We start from the raw sequence: 22,284 nt of genomic DNA on the forward strand, positions 1-22,284 counted from the left end.
TGCTTAATTTATAATTTGCTACAGAATTAATTTAATCTTTTTACAAGATTTTTTTTCCCCTTCAGTAATGTTTGTAATGTCAAGGCACTTACTGTTTTTTCTTGTCTCCCTTTAATAAAATCCAGTCCTTGCTCCTTTACTCCAAATGGCTATCCCATCAGCTTCTACTCCTTCGCCCAGCTCTCTATACTTGGTATAGAGCAGACAAGCAGGCACCTTCTGCCTTACACCATAATCATTCTCTCTTTAGGACTTGGCAACTATGCTTATGGCATTGGTGCTATTGACCCAGGGCTTGCCTAAAAGACTAGCTTATCCAAAAACTGCGAGTCCTCTAAAGGCAGGAAAAGGACTATATTCTATTTATAGTTTTGTATACCCACTACCCTGTAAATAGGCACAAAGTCAGCTGAATGTAACAGGAACTATATTCAGAAAGACTTGGGTTTACATCCTGGCTGTGTGATTTGGGCAATTTACTTAATCTTTCTGAGCCTAATTTTCCTTATCTGTGATGCCTATCTCAAAGGACTATTGTGAGGATTAAATGAGATGAGGAAAATGCATGAGTCCTTACCATGATGTACATGGCAGACATGCTGCTAAGTGCCCCATAAATAGTACCTATTACTGTTGGCAGTATAAATATCTGTTAGATGAAATGAAAAGCCACCTGATGCATATGAATATTAAGGTTTTGTTTTGTTTTTAAAGAGACTCCCTCCTAGAGGACAAGCATGTTACAGCTTTTCAACAGGTGCAGGCAAAAAAAGTCTGCACAGCAAAACTTCTTCTGAGCTCTCTCCCAAAAGAAATGAAGAAAGATCAATTATATAAGCTCAAATTCTAACATCTGTAATTTAAGTTATATAGGCTCTTTGTTGACCTTTGAGTCAGTCAGTTCAGTCGCTCAGTCGTGTCTGACTCATTGCGACCCCATGAATCGCAGCACGCCAGGCCTCCCTGTCCATCACCAACTCCCGGAGTTCACTCAAACTCATGTCCATCGAGTCAGCGATGCCATCCAGCCATCTCATCCCCTGTCGTCCCCTTGTCCTCCTGCCCCCAATCCCTCCCAGCATCAGAGTCTTTTCGAATGAGTCAACTCTTCGCATGAGGTGGCCAAAGTATTCGAGTTTCAGCTTTAGCATCAATCCTTCCAATGAACACCCAGGACTGATCTCCTTTAGGATGGACTGTGGACTTCCTTGCAGTCCAAAGGACTCTCAAGAGTCTTCTCCAACACCACAGTTCAAAAGCATCAATTCTTCGGTGCTCAGCTTTCTTCACAGTCCAACTCTCACGTCCATACAAGACCACTAGAAAAACCATAGCCTTGACTAGGTGGACCTTTGTTGGCAAAGTAATGTCTCTGCTTTTGAATATGCTATCTAGGTTGGTCATAACTTTCCTTCCAAGGAGTAAGCAATCTTTTAATTTCATGGCTGCAGTCACCATCTGCAGTGATTTTTGAGTCAATACTATTAATTCAGTATCTCTGAAAACAACTTTTACTAATTCTTCAATGCTACAAAGACTAGTTTTAGGATACTTGTTATAGAAGATGAAATGAACTGAAGAGCCAAGAGAAGTGCCTTTTTCTTTATGGGACTCTTGTGAAAGGGCAAAGACTAGGTGAGTCCAGTCTTGGCACCATTGTTATTTTGGGCCTGACTGTTCTCTGTTGTGAGATGGCTACTGTGTACATGGAAGGATGTTTACGGGCCTCCCTGGCCTCCACTGGGATGTCAGTAGTAACCACCCCCTGCCACACCACAAAACCCAAACATCTCCAGACAACGGATGCTAAATTTTTCCCAAGGGGGCAAAATCACCCCAGCTTTCTTTACTGTGGTAAAGAAAGCATGAAGCTAGAACCAACTCTGATGACTGCTGTTTCTGGAGAACTGGTTGGGTGCTTTGTCTCTTAACAGTTAAGTAGCAAATAAAGCAGTGGGTTGGGACTACTGATGCTCCTGACAGGATGGAGTGAAAGGAGGGCAGGCACATGCAAAATGCAGACAATCTCAGGAAACAGGAGGGAACAAAGCACAAAGACACTGTCGCACAGGGAAATGTAACGAACCTGAGTCAGTATCAAACAGGGAAACGCAGTGGGTCTGACCAGGTCTTGGGAAGCTCAGGATGCCAACTTACACTAGCGATCAGTGTCGTGAAAGTATTAGTTTCAAAGAAAATCGCAGGCTAAGTGAGCACCAACCTTGAAAGGCGGGAGACTGTGGTGCCACCACCGTCACTGGTTTGGTCATTGGGGCGGATGAGAAGGGATCCTCAGAGGGTGTGCTGAAGGCACTGGTGATCTGTGAGCACAGGGAGCTGATGCTCTCTGCTTCGCCGTCTACCTCTGGCACTGTAAGACAGACAGAAGATGGCTCCAGACAGAAAAACGGAACAAGTCTGGAACAGAATGGTGTCACGTGAGATGGCATTTTACATTGCCTCTGTTATTTGTGGAAGAAAAAGACTCAACTGTCAGGTGGGGCTATAAAAGCAACTTCAAGAAACTTACCACTATTCACTGGCTTTTTACATGAGAAGGTACAGAATGCTAACAATTCCTGCAGTAAGGTCTACCTTCCTCCCTTGCAAATCCCCAGATTTCTGTATTTCCTCTCCTGTGTGACACTGTTGAAAACACGCTGTTCTCTTTTTGTGCCAAGACTTTTGTTGCCAGTGAGATTTTTCTAGAAGACACATGCAACCTGTTTGTCTTCCAACCAGGTCCCAAGCTGGTGATGTGAGTTAAGTTCTAGAGGCCCCCAGTGACTCTTTTGAGAAAAATGGGTTAAAGTCAGGGGCACCAGTGGGCACTCAGTCCTTTTCTCTGTCATAAACTACGACAGTGTGATCACTGTCATTTTTCTCCAAAGTGTTAACATGAAAACGTGAACTGAGGTCTAGGACTCTAGAGGCTTTGTTCTTAATATTGACTCTGGAATACTTCTGTGTCACGGAGGAAGCTAATTATATGTGTTGAAGCTCTGTCTGCTCAAATGTGAAAAGAGAATAATGGTTTTGTTTCCCGCCTGCTCCAGAGGGAAATTGAAAATGAGGTACTTGAAGCATCTGGAGTTTTGGTTTTTATAGGAGTTGAGAGGTGGGTAAGACCCTCAGTAATGATCTAGTTTAACTGTTCTTTAGGTCGAGTTTTATCCATCAAAGAACTTAAATCTCTGTGCTTTTGTGCCACCAGCAGTGACAGTGCCCTACTGAGACACAGCTTCCTCAGATTCTGTTATAGCACTGGCTCAACATGTCTGAGAGCAAAGTAAAATAGGGCCCAATAAAAGCACTGACCGGATCTGACACTTTAGCTCCGGATCTTATGATGAGGATAGAGCTAGTGGGGTTGGCTCAGCTGTACAGAGGCCACACAAAGGCCTGTGTGACAGCTCTGAAAGGTAATGAGTATGTGTGAGCAATCCCACTGTCTCTGATGAACAACAGATCTTAGCTTTATACAGGAGACCCGTTTAGAGTTTCCTCCCTAGGGAGCCAACCAGCCACAAGGACAAAGAGAACTTATCTATTTTTTCTGGTACATCTGACAGTGGTGCTATTTAACTGGATGTGTTTCCAAAGCCTTTTAAATTAATTCCGTGCTGGGTCCCAAATGGCAGAATAAGAAGGGAAACTTGAGACCCTTGATGTCTGAAAGCAGGTACACTTTCATCAGGACAAATCACAAACCGTGTAACTCGGACTAGGAATTCCCATCATGGCTCTGTTAACCTATTGCTGAAAAGAAATGAACAACTCCCATCTCTCTCCATGAACCTCCATTTTCTGCCAATGGGAAATGATACAAGATATACACAGCCACCAAACAGCCTCAGAAGAGGGGCAGATAGTTTGATGGGATCAGGGACTCCACTGGAGGTGACGTGACACTTCAGTACCTGAAGTTGGGGATGCCGTGTTACCTGTGTGTTTTATGGGGAAATCAGTCTTCCTCTGCATAGTGGAAGGCAACTCATTGATGCGCAGGGACAGTTGGCGTTTAAAGGGTGACATCTTCTGGCTAAGAGCAGGAAATCCTCGGAAAGAGCCTTGGCGAGCAAGCTGTTCAATTGGTGCATGCCGGCGTGGGATGGCGTGAGGATTGTTCATCTCCAGAGAGGCAGTGGCATCCAGAGTGGGAGAGGTGGGAGAGGATGGGGAGGTGGCAATGTTGCCAGGGGCCACTGACGAACCAACAGCTGTCTTATCTGTATCAGCTCAAGAAAGTAGGAGAACGAGGACCTTAGGGCAATGTCTTCAAATGATTTGAGCTCACACCACTGAGGAACCCCAAAAACCTCCTAGGTCATTTTACCCATCTACTTCCCTATGTATCTCAAAAGACAGGTTAGAAGCAGGGCTCAGATCTCCTGTTTTTCAGATAAATAAAAGGTTTAATAATCTACTACATGTCTCATGGTATATCTACTATTCCCATGTAGTAATTAAAACACTGAACAAAACAAAAAAAAAACAAAACTATGAACTCTTAATGTAAGGTCTTTTAAAGAACAATGGTGCACTGTTTGCAATGTCTGCTTGCTTTCTGGCCGGTGGGGGGTACAGAGGACTTTAGAAGTGGCAGAGTCAGAAGGGTCTAAACAAACTTAAGTTTGATTAGATGTTAAGTCATAAAGCAGGCATGGACAACAGGCTCTCTTGAATAAAAGCATACAAAAGTAAATTTTAAATTGGAGCAAACAAATACAAGACTGTTTCCATGTGAATACCTGCTGTAACACACTCTCATTGTGGTCAATCTCTACTTCCCCCTCACTCCCCACAATCCTCTGCAGATGCTAGGACTCAAGCATTTTGGCAGTTGCTGTAGTAGCAAAAAGTATTATTTGGTGGTATCAAAGAATATGCTTCCAGTCTGAAAATCACTGAAGCACATTAAATAACAGCTATACACATTCATTTGTCTAATTAAAATAACACTGTGTTTTTTTAATTCTTTGGTATCCTGGCACAAATGTTGATAAGAAATGAAAAAATCATAATCAATACTTTAATTTCAAATAAAAACATATATTCTTTTTTTGGCTTAAAAATTAAAAGCTGTTTGGGTATTAGATTAATGAGTGCGTGCTAAGTCGCTTCAGTCATGTCTGACTCTTTGTGACCCCATGGACTGTAGCCCGCCGAGCTCTTCTGTCCATGGGATTCTCCAGGCAAGAATACTGGAGTGGGTTGCCATGCCCTCCTCCAGGGGATCTTCCAGACCCAGAGATTGAACCCAAGTCTCTTAAAGCTCCTGCTTTGGGAGGCGGGTTCTTTACCACTAGTGCCACCTGGGAAGCTGATGTTACCTAAAATGGCAGGTTTAGAATTAAAAGAATATAGTAAAAAATTAGCAAAATTATATTAATGTATATTTAAACCAAACTTTTTAATTTAAAAATACTCCTTGTTTTGGGTTTCAGCCCAAGTTATACACAAGAATGCAAAGCATTTTTTTCCTAAGCCCTATCACTCAGTTCTAAAATACACTGGCCTCAACTTCAGACAACAGCCTCCTGAGTGACTTGAATATTTGGACAGGCATTTTTGCTATGCTGCCAAGTGTACCTTAAAAAAACTCACATTCTGCAAAACCACACACTAAAGTTAATGGGGTTATGGGAAAATAGTGAGGGGCCAGCTTCTCAAAAATCTGTGGCCTTTTTTCATGAAAGTACTAAACAGTCATAAGCTAATAGAGTATCACTGAGATGTCTCTGCCTGCATTTCCACCTGGTATCACCATCTGTGGGTCCTTTGCAGCCTAAACCTGGGACTTGCACTTCCTTCAAGATGTAGGTCCTTGATAGGATTTGCTTTTCATAGAGATCAGATGCATCAGAATTAAAAAAAAAAAAAAAAATCTGTTCCAGGATACAGGTTTTCCCAATTTTGCTTTTAAATGTCTTTGCAACTTGTTCAACTGCACTCTCAGCTTCCCCAGGTAGTTAAAATTAATGGACAGAGTCAATACTTTGAAGCCACTCTGTTTAGATTTTCAGCTTTGTTCTTAAGGTCTTCATATGTTGCTGAGTTCTCTATGCCCCTGACAGCTTCCAAATATTAACCTGTTGGGAAAAGCTGTTTTAAATAAACATACATTGTAGTAGAACAAATTGTACCTTTCTTGGCATCTTGGATTTGTTTCATAATCTCCTCTCTTTCTGCTTGCTCAGTGGCTGTGGTAACACGGAATGATCCTTCTCTCGTGAAAGTGGTTCGACTGGCATCGAAAGTAGCAGTCACTCCACATTCCTTCTCCCGCTTCTGCTTACGTTCTAAACAGGCTGCAAAGGCACAGCCTACAGCATGGCTCAGTCTTTCACCCTGTACATAACAGAATGTTTAAAAAACGTTTTTACAGTTATGGTGTCAACAACTACAAATTAGCTGGACCACAAATAAGTCTGTTTTCACACAGGCAAAATGTTAGTAACTCCAGCTTATTAGATTTTAGTGTATTAATACGCCAAATTAATCTAAATGAATAATACCTTACATCATGCTATGACCCTCTACTGCAGTAGGCACCGGGTAAAGTGGCCATTGGTAGCCTGGGCCCTGTCAGCAGCCACCAACACTTTCTTATTAGTCATAGGTTCCTCTGTCACTTGTGTCGGCTCTGGCCATCAGCTGAGAAGACACTGCTCAAAGTTCCAGGCCCTAAGTATTGACGCCCAAACCTCTACTTGCCATGCAGGGGAATAATAGGAATATTTACCACGCATTTCTAAGCAACAACTGGAAAGAGGGCATTTTTCAGAGCTTAAATTTTCTGCCAACATGTCTAGGAACAAAAGGCACAGACTTAAAACTTCAGATAAATACAACTCCAGCGATAAGAAGGAATCAGGTACAGGAAAGCTGAGCCTTCTCAGTCTCCCTTTCTGAATGCTCTTCTCTGGCCCTGTTTGGGCCCTCAGTGCTTACAGGCTCTCTCCCATACCACCCCTATTTTTTTTCAGCTCTCTCAAACCCCAACTCTACTTCCCAACCACACAGAGGCAAAAATAAAACCATGTTTTCAGCTACATTTTCTACTTGTACAGGAATTAAACAGATAAGCCTGAATTTTTGGTGTGTGGAAGGAGAGGACGGTTTGTGAAACTAAATATTGTTTTACAGATACACTGGATTATCTAGAGTAAATTTAATAAATTCAATGGATTCTTTTTTTTTTTAATCAGGGTTTTCTGTATTTTAAACACTATCCCTAACTGTGGAATAAAAGGGTTAGAGGTGATACAATAACTGCTGGCATCTTTTAACAGTGAGGAGAGATATCTGAGAACAGGGAACCTTTTGTGGAGTTTCGAACCTTTTGTGGAGTTTCCAAGATCATACCATGTAAGCAGCTGCTCCTACATATGGCTCCAAGTAAGTAATTTCACTGCATTTTATATGCCAATATCAGATACCATAAGGAGAGGTAAACGTCTGAGACACTTCTGTCCCTAGGATTTCACATGATGGTAAACTGTAAAGTCTCATTTACAGACTGACAGACTCATTCTTTGTGAATCCACATGAGTTTCATGTAACTACTTAGCAGGATGATAAATGGGTAGGCATGGAAGCATGCAATAGGAGAGAGAGCAGAAAGAATTTTAGAACCCATCTGCATTTGAGCACAGCTCTAGTACAAGGACAGAGCTATAGGCCAAAGAAGCTTACTATTTCTGCTCAGCCTTATGGCAGAAGTTCCTGAAGACAGACTTGCCCTCAAGCTCCATCCCAGACTCACTGAGTAAAAAACTCTGGGGTGGGGCCCAGTCATCTAATTTAATGAGCTCTCCAGCTGATTCTGATACAGAAGAACCACTGTTTGATACCAAACAGCCTGAGGACTATGATTTGACAACAGAATGGTTTTAAAATATAGCAAAACTCTGGATTTTACAAGTGTAGCAATAGCAAAATACACTGCTTTGTGACTTACGGTATGAGAGAGGAAGAAAGTGTAGTTTAGTTACTTCAACCCATTTTCAAAGCACTTGTGTCAAATCGAGGAGGAGCAGCTTTAACAATATCAGACACCATTTTGGAGCAGTTAGCATGAGCCAGGTCCTATGCTAAGAGTGCTTACACTTGTTACCTAATTTAGTCTTCACAGCTGTTATCTCCATCTTATACAAGTGGATACCAAGACTTAGAAAATGTTACATAACCTGCTCAAATCCCATGGCTAGTAAAAACTAGAAACAGGACTGGAACCCATATCTGATTCGGAGCCTGAGTCTCTAATACTTATTTTTACAACTGCTTTTTAAAAAAGCTTCTGGTCAATATTAGAATATGACTACGACTTCCTTTCCAGGTTAAACCTTGGCAAGAATTCACTGAGTTGTAGCCTTTATGAATAGCTACCCTGCCTTACTCTGTCTGGACTTTTAAAAACTCAGAAATCACATACTCAATGCTATCCTATAATTTAATAATTAAGATCATCATCACCTAAGAGACTCGTTTTTCATATCAGAATTCTGGGTAATATAGATGAAAGATGACAAATTTGATTATTCTCTACTTCTAAACAAAACCAAAAACTTCTACGATGTAACAATTTCTAGCACAGCTCACTGTACCATAATTTAGTATTTCTATTTTTTTAATTAAAAATATACTCCAAACTCAGTTCTTGTGGTAGAGTCTTTTTGCAAATGAATTCGTAAGCACCTTTCAAATACCAATATCTTCTACCCAGACAAATTAGCAAATACATGTAAGGATCTTGAAAACAGTTCTAATCATGAACAGTTTTCTATAAAGCTTAGCAGCCACCATCCCCAGAGCACTTTTACTTTCCTTTAATAATCTTGGATCTCAGCCAACCATCTTGTTCTGTGAGTGGTGGGGTTACATCAAGAGTGTGAACTGCTTGAATAAAAGGGGTGAAAGCGGGCTCGTTTAGGCGCTTACAAGTTCTGTAACAGCATATACTTGTTAAAAATGCAGTGGAAACTGGCTGAGCCAACCGGGAAGAAGCTTGATGACTGTGGCTAGTCATGATGCAATTCAGGCTACTGGACTCACCGTGTCCTTGACGGCCATGAAGCAGTGACAGATCCAGCGCCGAGTTGTGCCATCACGACATATATAAGAGAAGGCCCTATCAAAGTTCCTATCTGGGGCACAGAAAGAAACTTTTTCTATTGTCTGGTCAACTATGAGGTCCTAGAAAAAGGGAAACACAAAGGAACAGTGGACTTGAGAGGTCAATCAAGTTTCTCAGAAGAAACACGGGATGTTCATTTCACAACACAGAATCCCTACATCTAATGCATCAGGGCTGCGGAAAAGCTTATCTGAGCCAGAAGTTGGAATACTAAGGATCTGACCTAGAAGAGATCCCCAGAGGCACTCTCCACAGATGTTTCTTTCCCTCACCTCATCTTCATGTTCTATAATACACATGCTTGCTGATTCTAGTTTTACAATGGTAAATTCCATGTTCAATTTTACAGTATATGTCAAACAATAATCCAATCCCCATATAAATTACACTCAATAACATAATTTCCAGAACAATTTTATGTGTTTATTAACTTATTTAATTTTGAATACCACTGAATGGCACAGTATATACATAATGTAAACATCACACAAAATGTTTTTTTTTAAATACTGAGGCTCTTTGGTGCTTCTGTGTGATGTTCCAATGGCCTAAAATCCCTAGATGCTGAGGTGGTGGCTGGAAGTGCTGAAGCACACAAACAAAATGACTTTTATAAAGCATTCCTGTTGCTCCACAAACAAACTTGCCAATCGTTTAAAAGTTCTGCAATTCTGTTGGCTCATTCTAATTTTATTTTGCATAACCTTGATTACTATGCATTTCCTCTTCAGTATCTCTTGCTATGCAGGAGTTACTGATACAGTTTAAGCGGGAGCCCTTTATCGATCATTCGCATTTTTGCAACATTTCTTCTCTGCGCATGATGGGTACCACGGTAACAAGTCATCCATTCCTATTATTCACTGTGGGGAGAATTAATTAATTCCAGTGCTATAAGTAACCACCAGGGGGCAACATCACTTTCTAGTAATAACGATTGTGTACAGCAATTAAAGATATAGCCTCCACATACAACAAATTTCATCCAAAGCACGAATGAAAACTATACAAGTTCTTAAAAATAAGCTAATTAAAATAGTTGTTTCCAACTATAATGTACATTTAAGACCACCAGTTCTCTTAAAAAAAACAGTCAAAAGAATTAAAAAGTAGCTAAATTAAATCATTTAAAGTATAATAGGTAAGCTACGCATGAAAACTGTTCTTTGCCTGCTAGGCTTTCTTCTCCTTCAGGTGACATCTGAGTTTTTGTTTTTTTTTAAACTGCCTTCTGTTAAAATTTCTCCAGATTTTAGGTCTCTTAGAAAGTTTTAATTAATGATTAAATGTATGTGTATAAGTAACACCTTATGCTCTCTAAGGGCAGAGTCTATGTCTATTCTTATTTAGGTACTTAGGATCATTTTTTTCTTTTTCTTTTTTTTTCTTTTTTTTTAAATTAAGTCTTTATTGAATTTGTTACAATATTGCTTATGTTGTTTATGTCCTGGTTTCTTGGCCATAGGGCATATGGGATCTTAGCTCCCAGACCAGGGATCGAACCTGCACCCTCTGCATTGGAAGGTGAAGTGTTAACCACTGGACCAGCAGGGAAGTCCCGGATCATTTTTTTCTAATGCAAAGTGCTATGTACATTTAAGATATTGTGTGGACTCTTAAATAAATGTTAACTCATATGAGCAATTTACTAGTCCTTAAGATTTCACTTAAATTGAGTCTTCAGTTAAATAGTAGGTTAATGAGTTCAAATATAACTTACTAAAAATAGTGTTTTATTAAGGAACAAGAAGAAACTTTAGATGTGGTCTATTCTTTTTTTTTAAACAGTGGCAAAATGCCTATAGTATTTTACATCAAATTTGTGGGGGTAAACTTTTTTTTAATGTGTCAGAACAAAAATAGAACTCAGATCTTAACATTAAATGCAAATACACTGTAAGCTAAACATGCTGTATCATGTAGAACAAAATGCTCAGAGAATTCTATTCTTCATAAGGTAAATGAGTAACTACATTGGTTTTCTGAACATTAACCAGTCTCTCAGAAGATAGTACTTTGGACAAAGTGGAAGGATATAGAGTGACTACAACATCTTAATGGCATTATGTTTGATCACAGGGATAAAAAAACATATGAATAGTAACATTTAAGCTTATGAAAGTTTTACCTTAGTTTTTTCATCCACAACTCTGAGTCCATCTGCCGATACCCACAGGACTGCCTTAACAGCTTTCTTTCCAGTCTTTTAAGAGAAACCAAAAAAGAAGAGGGTGGGGGAGAGACACACACATATATAATATTAAAAAAAAAAAAGGTCATATTCCATAGAAAACACTGACTTCTGCCTTCCATAAGTCACAAGTACAGATGGAGTCCAAGGTTCAGGAGGGGTGCCCAAAGCCAGATACTCAAATCAAACTGCAGAAACATTCAAGAAAAAACAAGCCAAAGCCATTATTTTAGAAACACAAAGCAAAACAATAAGGTAAAATTAAGTAAAGGGTAAGGAGGATAAATGGAATAAAAACCAAGATATCACATTCCGTAAAGGGCAAAGAATAAGTAGATTCTTCACCCATTTCAAAACTCAACCACGAAAACCAAGAGTTAGATAAATATTAAATACATAAGGAGTTACACCACAAGTAGCTTCTACGAGTGTATTCAGAGTAGAAAGTAATAAGTAAGTCTAAATTGAGATGCTGACCATTCTACTATACTTTGACCCCAATGTGTATGGCTGTGCCCTTGGTCACCTGAAATTTTCATATTAAAAACCCAAGAAATCTTCATGATTCCTTTAGCAATCTTTAAAAAGCATTACTTATTCTCCCAGGATTAACACAGAACTGCTTTAGTTTTTAATTTGACATTAAATGCAGACAGACATTTTGGGGACATAGGAGGATTAAAAAACCTGGAAAAATATTGTCATTATAATATAAATTCCTTTTGCTGGCTGAGAAAAAGCTTTGGCACAAGTCACATGAGAACAAGCTGATGAATGATTTCTCCTGTGATGGAATGAAAATGGGACAGGGGAGTTTCTAATAGCAATTTAGCAGCTTCCTTTCTTTTTACTTGCTCCAAGGATACAAACAAAATAAAAGCAAGGTGAAGGCTCAGAATAGGTATCAAAACATCATAAGAAAGTATAGATCAAAAGAAATCTGGTACTACTCTGGGAGGGACAAAGGAGGATAAAGAAATGCCTACCATTCTCCACTTTACATGTCCAAGCCCAGCACTCCTCAATAAAGCACGGCCTTATTTAAGTGAAATGTGTAATCCACTCTGGCTCCAACTCCACCATCACCTCAAATCTGATGAGAGCCTATTACATACCGGGCAATAGAAATACTTGAGTTCACAGTCCACTGAAAGGCGACACTCAGATAAAAAATAAATAATACAGTAGTAAATGCTATAGCTTCCCTGGTGGCTCAGACAGTAGAAAATCTGTCTGCAATACAGAAGACCTGGGCTCAGTCCCTGGGTTGGCAAGATGCCCTCGAGAAGTGAATGGCTACCCACTCCGGTATTCTTGCCTGGGAAATCCCAAGGACAAATGAGCCTGGTGGGCTACAGTCCATGAGGCCACTAAGAGTCAGACACGACTGAGTGATTAATGCTTTCAAGTGCTTTAGTAGAGCTGAAAACAGTTTGTAACAATGTCAGAAACAAGGCACGGTCAAATCTATTTGTGGAATTAGGGGAAGGCTTTTTAAAACTGAAGAGTGAATTGGGTACTAAAATAATTTTTCTAGATGCCCCAGGTAGGAATAGGAATGCAGGGAAATAATAGAGGTAGTAGACATCCCAGGCAGAAGAAACAGCAGTACAGGATATGGAAGCAAACAACAGAGCAAATCTGGGCCCTATAAATACTTCAGTGCGGCCTCAAAGTGGGGAGGCACAGTGGGATATAAAGAGCAGGAAAGACCTAGACATGGAGGACTGTGTATACCTGCTAAAGAATTCTATCTTAATTCTATGAGCAATTAGGAGCTTCTAAAAGTATTTTGGACATGATTAAACAGATTTGCATTTTTTAAATATCACTTTGGCAGCACTGTAGAGGAGTTGGAAAGAGACTGATAGGAGGTAGAAATACCACAACAAGATTCCAGGTGAGAGAAAATGAGGGTTGTGCTCTCTTGAGTGAGATATAGGGCTGGAGATGAGAAGTCTGAAATGGTGAATATAAGAGAAATGTTGAAGACCCCTCTCTGTTCCTGGCTTGGGTAACTGGGTGGAGAGGGTACCACAAACTAAGAAAACAGAAGAGATGCAGAAGCAAGTTTGAGAGGGGGAGACTAGGATTCCAGTTTTAGACAAGCAATGTTTGAGATGTGTGTGCAACATCCAGGCAATTGGATATACAGATCTAAATTCAGTAGAGAACTCTTAAGATGGAATTTTAGTTTTGGGAAACATCAATCGTGGGAGCAATATGAGGGCCAAGGACAGGAGAGAATATCAATAATTAAGGAATTGGGAGACAAGAAATGAAATATCAGAAAAGGAATAGTGAGGAGAATGTAGAGAGATTAGCATCACTGAGACCAATGGAGAGGAGTTTCAAGAAGTAATTTGTGGTCCAAAATGTCAAATGTTGTAAAATGACCAAGTAAGGAAAGATGTGAAACGTGTCCATTGGATGTAGCGATGAGTAAGGCACCACAGAGTGACAGCGGTTGAGGTGGCTGGTTATTTTTATTTTTAGATTGGCTAGGTTATGTTTGCCTAGTTGTTTGATCAAACACTAGCCTACATGTTGCTATAGAGGTATTTTGCAGATGTGATTAACATTTACAATCAACTAACTTTAGGTAAGGATTTCCCAGGTGGCTCAGTGGTTAAGGTTTGACCCCTTGGTCAGGAAGATCCCTTGGAGAAGGAAATGGAAATCGACTCCAGTACTATTGCCTGGAAAATCCCATGGACAGAGAGGCCTGGTAGGCTACAGTCTATGGGGTCGCAAAGAGTCAGACATGACTGAGCGACTTCACTTTCCCTTTCCCTAGTGACTGAAGGGCAGCAGCAACTTTAGGTAAAGGAGATAACCCTACCCTTGATAATATGGGTGGGCCTCATCCAGCCAGTTGAAGGCCTTAAGGGTAAAACTGAGGTTTCCCTGAGAAGAAATTCTGCCTGAATTTCCAGCCTACTGGTCTGTATGTGTATACACATAGAGAGAAAGACAGACAGACAGAGGAGGGAGGGAGACAGAGAAACAGACTGTGGTTCAGTTTCTCTGGAGGATCTAAAAAAGTGGAAGTCAGACTAGAATGGGTTGAGAAGTAAATGAAAGGCAAGAAGAGTCTACATATATTAAATACTTTCTTTAAAAAAGCTTTCCTACAAAAAAGAGCTGTACTGCAACAGGGGACAGGCAGAGGATCAAGGGAGGTCCTTTAAAAATTGTGGTAAACTAACGTGCTATACTAGAAATAGAATGGATTTTGGAGTAAGACAGATACAAGTCTGAATTCAATGCCACTATTCATAAGCTAAGGAAGTTACAGAGTCCTCTGAGTTTCTACTTCCTCATCTGTAAAGGATCTGTGGGGTTGGTAAAAGGACCAGAGTTATATAAGCACCTGGAATTTAAAGAGGGCAATAAACAATTAGTGTTCATTTATTGTTACATTAATAAACTTAAAAATTTCTCCCAACAACAAAGCTTCTTGAAAGAGTAAGACACACTTTCACCAACGACAACAGATAATGCTTATCTGCTGAATGACAAAAGCCTGTGGAAAGATGGAGACTAAAGCCCCAAAAGAGTAATGTAGAGAACAAAGTCGTCAAGGAGGCGAAATAGGATGAAGCCAGAATACAAATTTTAGATGGGAAAGGAAATGTCCCTTCCTTGAAACAGAGGGATGGAGTGAAGCCGAGTACAAATGAAGACAGATTAGTAAAGGAGTGAGTGACAAGTTGAGGAAGTTTACTTCAAAGAGCCACAAATTCATCTGATCAGGAGATGAGATGATCTACTTTGCTAGGGAGAAAAAGGTAGGCAGATTTAAGAGCGTAAAGACTTAAACAGCAGTATTGGGGCAGTATAGTACAGAGACTACACAAACTCTGGAACCAGGCTGTTGTCTGAGTGTGAATTCTGGTTCTGCCATTTATTAGTATGATCAAAGGCAAATTACTTGACCTCTCTATGCTTCCGATTCCACTTCTGCATAACGATGTTAATAATGTCACATACCTCATGGGATTATGATGAGGATTCAATAAACAGACATACCCATCAACAACTATAACTGCCCGTATTTAACCAATGCTTAGGTAGTATTAGAATAGCAAGGAGAGATAAGAAAGCCTTCCTCAGCGATCAAGGCAAAGAAATAGTGGAAAACAACAAAATGGGAAAGACTAGAGATCTCTTCAAGAAAATTAGAGATACGAAGAGAACATTTCATGCAAAGATGGGCTCGATAAAGGTCAGAAATGGTATGGACCTAACAGAAGCAGAAGATATTAAGAAGAGACGGCAAGAATACATAGAAGAACTGTACAAAAAAGATCTTCATGACCCAGATAATCACAATGGTGTGATCACTCACCTAGAGCCAGACATCCTGGAATGTGAAGTCTAGTGGGCCTTAGAAAGCATCACTATGAACAAAGCTAGGGGAGGTGACAGAATTCCAGTGGAGCTATTTCAAATCCTGAAAGATGATGCTGTGAAAGTGCTACACTCAATATGCCAGCAAATTTGGAAAACTCAGCAGTGGCCACAGGACTGGAAAAGGGCAGTTTCATTCTAATCCCAAAGAAAGGCAATGCCAAAGAATGCTCAAACTACTACTGCACAACTGCACTCATCTCACACGCTACTAAAGTAATGCTCAAAATTCTCCAAGCCAGGCTTCAGCAATACGTGAACTGTGAACTTCCAGATGTTCAAGCTGGTTTTAGAAAAGGAAGAGGAACCAGAGATTAAATTGCCAACATCCACTGGACCATCGAAAAAGCAAGAGTTCCAGAAAAACATCTATTTCTGCTTGATTGACTATGCCAAAGCCTTTGACTGTGTGGATCAAAATAACTGTGGGAAATTTTTCAAGAGATGGGAATACCAGACTACCTGACCTGCCTCTTGAGAAACCTGTATGCAGGTCAGGAAGCAACAGTTAGAACTGGACATGGAACAACTGACTGGTTCCAAATAGGAAAAAGAGTACGTCAAGGCTGAATACTGCCACCCTGCTTATTTAAACTTATATGCAGAGTACATCATGAGAAACGCTGGGCTGGAGGAAGCACAAGCTAGAATCAAGATTGCTGAGAGAAATATCAATAACCTCAGATATGCAGATGATACCACCCTTATGGCAGAAAGTGAAGAGGAACTAAAAAGCCTCTTGATGAAAGTGAAAGAGGAGAGTGAAAAAGCTGGCTTAAAGCTCAACATTCAGAAAACTAAGATCATGGCATCTGGTCCCATCACTTCATGGCAAATAGATGGGGAAACAGTGGAAACAGTGTCAGACTTTATTTTTGGGGGCTCCAAAATCACTGCAGATGGTGACTGCAGCTATGAAATTAAAAGACGCTTACTCCTTGGAAGGAAAGTTATGACCAACCTAGATAGCATATTAAAAAGCAGAGACATTACTTTGCCAACAAAGGTCCATCTAGTCAAGGCTATGGTTTTTCCGGTAGTCATGTATGGATGTGAGAGTTGGACTGTGAAGAAAGCTGAGCACCGAAGAATTGATGCTTTTGAACTGTGGTGTTGGAGAAGACTCTTGAGAGTCCCTTGGACTGCAAGCAGATCCAACCAGTCCATTCTAAAGGAGATCAATCCTGGGTGTTCATTGGAAGGAATGATGCTGAAGCTGAAACCCCAGTACTTTGGCCACCTCATGTGAAGAGTTGACTCACTGGAAAAGACTGATGCGGGAGGGATTGGGGGCAGGAGGAGAAGGGGATGACAGAGGATGAGATGGTTGGATGGCATCACCGACTCGAGGGACATGAGTTTGAGTGAACTCCAGGAGTTGGTGATGGACAGGGAGGCCTGGCGTGCTGCGATTCATGGGGTTGCAAAGAGTCGGACATGACTGAGCGACTGAACTGAAATGGGTAGTATTTACTATTTTGCTGGAAGGTAAGCTCCATGAAGGCAAGGTTTTTTTTCATACTTATTGTTCACTGCTGTATCTTTAGAGCTTAGAACAATGCATGGTACAGAGCAGGAGTTTAAGAAATATTTGTTGAAGGGATAAATTTGCTAAATATCTGCTATAGGAAAGAGGAGACAGTTAAATCAGTGATATATAAGGCTGCCAAACAGTACTGAGAATCCTGTGTAAGAAATCTGAATCTTCAATTTTATCAATATGTTCATTGTGCAACAGTAGCCTACAGTGTGCAGCATCTGATGCAAGAGACAGAACTACTTCAAAGTTGGGAGACTGAAGGTGGGAAAACTAAAAGATCATTTTAGAACAGGACTGCTCCCTATTTAGTCTCCTTATCACACACAAGGAAATATTTTCTTGGCCCAATTAGACTTCTATGAAAATATCTCTGCTTTTTGAGGTGTCTTTAATCTTTACAGTGTTGTACTAAATGCATCAGTGAAGCACTGTATTTGTCATATTTCATAGTTTCTGACTACTCTAAACAGGGGATGAAAACAGATAATATGAATTTTTCCACTTGTTCATACATCTAAGTGCCAGTTCTTGGATGTCAGTACAGTTTGCCACATTATGATTACTTCAATAAGGGACTGAGATATTAATACTCAAAGACACACCTGCAGCTGAAATTAAGTCCAAACTTCCTCTCACAAACTCTATAGTAGCAGTGCTTCTAAACTATCCGTCAACTTTTTAGAGTTTTTCATTCTGGTAATATAAACTAAGATTCCTAATCACTTTTTAGAAAATGATGAAAGTCACAGAGAGAAAATGAAAGTTTCCCTTTTGTTTGCCCTGAAACTGTCTACTTAAGCAAATTACCTTAGGAGATAAGGTTAAAATTAGGTAACCACAGGACTGAAAAAAGAGATAACCCAGAGTAAGTACGAAATGTAGAATACGCATACATCTTAGTTACATACACAACCCGTAAAAAGACTACATAATACTTCAGACACTAGTAAAAATGTGATAGGGGTAATGTATATATGACAATTAAGAATTATTTTATCACCATGGTTCCAGTGCTTTCTATTTTAATGATAATTTCAAGGTAATAGGTAGAATTCACACTGACTAGTGTCAGTGCATAAAAAAATACAATTTTATAGAAAAGAGAAACCTGTTTATTATTCAAGCAGAGAAAATGGGTCTAATATGAACAGAACTTCAGTAACTGAGAATTTAAACTGGTGAAATCTAAGAAGGATCAGGCTATCCTATGAGTGAAAAATGTCAAATTAAGAATAATTTCAAGTAACCACTCAACTCTCTAAATATCCAATTCAGAATTTTAAAACTAACATTTCCCTTAAACATCTTTTATTACAGGTAGATACAAACCAGTACAGAAATTAAGCAGACTCTGACATTGGAGAAAAGGACAGCAGGAAATCAATTGATTACAAATTACTAAGTCAGGAAACGTCAACTTGCAAGTAAGAGAAATGTACAAGTAATCTTAACATGAAATTACTAGTGAAGAAACACAAACTGGTTGCAAAAATGATATGGAAATAGTAACTAAATAAGCTCAGTACACTGTAAGATCATTTTCTCCTAAATATCAAAGCTACTCATAATAAAAAGCAATGAAATAACTAATTACAATAAAGAACTGCCATCTACCTACTTATGTCCAGCTGCCTGCTGTTTTTTTTAAGTAAATACCACTTCAGAAAGTTTTTTTCAAGGATGGAGACCATAAGTTGGTAGGGTTCTCAGGATGTTGACAGGTTCTTACAGTCACTCTTTTGTTATACATATTGTTGTTATTTGGGGAAATACTTCAGATTTCCAGTTGGAAAATTAAGTTTCTAAACTGTTTAAATCACAGATTAGGAAACTTTCTGTGAAGGACCAGATACCAAATAACTACAGCTTTGCAGGCCATATAGTCTGTGTCATCTACTCAAGTCTGCCTTGCTGTACAAAAGCAGCCAGACAATATGTAAACAAATGGACATGGATTTGTAACAATACAACTTTATAAAAGGGTTTTGGAAGGACAATTCATTATATTGAAATATTAGATCTGTTTGGAATTGCTCCTGAATTCTTTTTCTTTTCTATTTTTTAAAACAAATATCCTTATATCCCACTAGTTTATTATAGTATAATATATAATATTATATATATATAAATTATTACATTAACTGAGACCTGAACTCAGGTGCAGTCCAACTCTAAAGTTCTGTGATTCCCAAGGCCAACACTGAAATAAGAACATGCAATTAATCAACATAAATAGAAGTAATATTGGGGGCAAAACAATTGTGCTGAGAATACGATAAGAGCAAAAGGTGTTCTAATGTAAGCCAAAGCAAAGGAATGCTATAAAGACACACAGAAGCGTAATTTGGCTTAGCTATGAAATGTTAAGAAGCAACAGCAGCAAACAAGGCCAATTTGGGCAGGAAGATTAGAGCAAGTCACTCTTTCTGAGCAACAGTGATATGCCATTCTACTGTGCAGAGCTCTTTCTGCTACACACCAAAGAGGTCTTCAAGGGTACCCAGTATGTAAAGAATCTCTGGTCAGTCTTTCTGCCACACCTACACACAGAGATAACCCAGTCATTATGGTGTAATAACATATTAGCAGGCAACCATGGCACAGAGTGCCTTGTAATGAGTGAACAAGACAACTTCATTTTAAAAAAAAATCTGAGAAGGGCCTTCAAATCTATTAGATGACATTTAATTTCTGAACAGACTGTGTAATGAACAAATTTTGTCTTAAAATTCCAAGATACAGTATGTATCTTCAAAGGAAAGAGCAGTAAAGAAAAACACAACTTTCTATAGAATTTGAGACTGGTACTATCTCCAATGGCTGCTTTATTAAAAATACAGTAACTTTTATCTTGCACTTTCTTAAGTGAGAAGGGCCTTTAAAGGCTTTCAGAAAAAAATAAGGATGATACAATGTCATGAACCAAACAACAAAACAGATTTTTTGAGGCAATTGAGCTCTTCCAGTATGCCAAATCACTTTTTGAGGGGAAGAAGGAACCTAGAACAGAAATTATTCTAATATTAAGTTCATATTTCAAACGTATATAATAGAAAAAGTGGAAATTCCACAGGGACCTAAAATTCAACCTGTCTGAAACCAAATTCATTACACCTCTTCTCACAGTGAAAGACCCCCCCCCCACCATGGTCATCTTTACCATAAACTTAGGTCTTACCTTCTGTCTCCTTTCATATATACCTAGGGTGAATGAATGAATGATCTCCTCACCCCAGTGGCTGTTAATGCTGCTCCTTCTATGCCTTTCTCCTCTTAGTGTAACTGGAACTCATAGTCTTAAGTCTCAACCTTAAGTATCATCCCCTCTCAGAAGCCTTGAACACAATCTCTTGCATTCATTCTCCCTCTCTGCTCCAGCAGTACTTGTTATTGTTACACAATTTGCTAACTTTTTTTTAAACCTGTCTGGTTTTACTACAGGGTGAACTTGCAAGCGGTGCATCTGACATTCACTCACTCAGACACGTTGGAGTAGCCATCATGGACCACATACTATTCTAGGCATTAAAGACTCAGCCAGGAACAAAACAGGTCTGTCCACAGAAAGCTTATGTTTTTGTGAGGAAGAACTTAAAAACCAAATTAGTAAAATGCATGAGTTTGAGTAAGCTCTGGGAGTTGGTGATGGACAGGGAAGGCTGGTGTGCTGTAGTCCATGGGGTCACAAAGAGTCGACACGACTGAGCGACTGAACTGAACTGATGCTACGAAAGATGGTGATAACTTCTATCAGAGGAAAATAAAACTAGGAAGGGGAACAGTGAGTGTTTATATATGGAAGAAGGTGGTATTTGAAATTTAAAATAAGGTTCTCTCAGTGACTGCCTCAGTGAAAATGGGGCTTTTAAGCAAAGAATGGGAAGAGATGAGGAAGTGAGCCACACACATATCTGGATGATGAGTGTTCCAGATTAGAGGTTATGGCAAGTGCAAAGGTCCTGAAGTGGAAGCATACCTGGTATACTCAAGGAAGAGCAGGGAGGCTAGTACGGCTGAAACAGAGGAAGCGAGAATAGGAGAAGATAGGAAAAGGGACAGAGGGAATTCATGTACAATGGCCCACTAGGCCCAGAAGACTTTGGTTTTTACTCTGGGTAAGTCAGAAAGCTACTGGAGGACCAACTGCTGTAGGGAAACAATCAGATGTGTCTTAAAAAGATCACTCAGACTGATATCTTGAGAACAGATGACAGAGGAATAATGATGAAAGCAGACTGAGTAGAACATTAATGCAATGATTCAGGTAAGCAGAGGAGCTGGCATGGACCAGGGTAGTGGTGGAGGTAGTCAGACAGGAACTGCTGACAGGATGATATAAGGTAAAAGAGGAAGAAGTCAAGATCAGATCCAGGATTTGTTGCTAAAGCAGAGGGACTGGGATGGGAAAGACTAGGGAAGAGCAGTCTGTGGAAGAGTTTAGAATTTGGTTTGTGACACATTAATATGAAATGCCTTAGGGTGAAATGTTTGATGCTACTGATACTGACACTTGTTCATATAGCAAGCTATTCTGTACACTTGGCTTGTATTTACTAATTTAATCTTCAGAACAATCACATGAAGTTAGAATTAGTATTATCCCCCGCCTCTTTTTTTGGTAATAGATGGGGAAGCTGAGGTACAAAATGGTTAAAAACATCTCCCAAGGTCATAAAACTAATAAGCAGCTGAGCCAGGATTAAATACACACATGGACATCACCAGATGGTCAACACCGAAATCAGATTGATTATATTCTTTGCAGCCAAAGATGGAGAAGCTCTATACAGTCAGCAAAAACAAGACCAGGAGCTGACTGTGACTCAGATAATGAACCCCTTGTTGCCAAATTCAGACTTAAATTGAAGTAAGTAGGGAAAACCACTAGACCATTCAGGTATGACCTAAATCAAATCCCTTATGATTATACAGTGGAAGTAAGAAATAGATTTAAGGGACTAGATCTGATAGATAGAGTGCCTGATGAACTATGGACGGAGG

The 22,284-nt window shown here is 39.6% G+C and overlaps 1 protein-coding gene across 14 annotated transcripts in view; it reads right to left on the reverse strand.

The window, feature by feature from the left end:
- NUMB (NUMB endocytic adaptor protein) overlaps window positions 1–22,284 on the reverse strand; it is a 160,657-nt gene that overhangs the window by 3,628 nt on the left and 134,745 nt on the right. For 10 of the 14 annotated variants that reach the window (XM_070797831.1, XM_070797829.1, XM_070797834.1 and 7 more), the window contains 5 exons: window positions 11,268–11,342; window positions 9,058–9,198; window positions 6,147–6,351; window positions 3,945–4,238; window positions 2,222–2,371 (listed from right to left, as the gene is read on the reverse strand). In XM_070797831.1, the coding sequence (XP_070653932.1) occupies window positions 2,222–2,371; window positions 3,945–4,238; window positions 6,147–6,351; window positions 9,058–9,198; window positions 11,268–11,342 (865 nt within the window). Of the gene's footprint in view, window positions 1–2,221; window positions 2,372–3,944; window positions 4,239–6,146; window positions 6,352–9,057; window positions 9,199–11,267; window positions 11,343–12,316; window positions 12,435–22,284 lie in introns of all 14 variants that reach the window. The other 4 variants (XM_070797835.1, XM_070797836.1, XM_070797828.1 and 1 more) reach the window with 2 other exon arrangements.

This window comes from Bos indicus, chromosome 10 (assembly GCF_029378745.1).
Source record: "Bos indicus isolate NIAB-ARS_2022 breed Sahiwal x Tharparkar chromosome 10, NIAB-ARS_B.indTharparkar_mat_pri_1.0, whole genome shotgun sequence".
NCBI classification, from domain to species: domain Eukaryota; kingdom Metazoa; phylum Chordata; class Mammalia; order Artiodactyla; family Bovidae; genus Bos; species Bos indicus.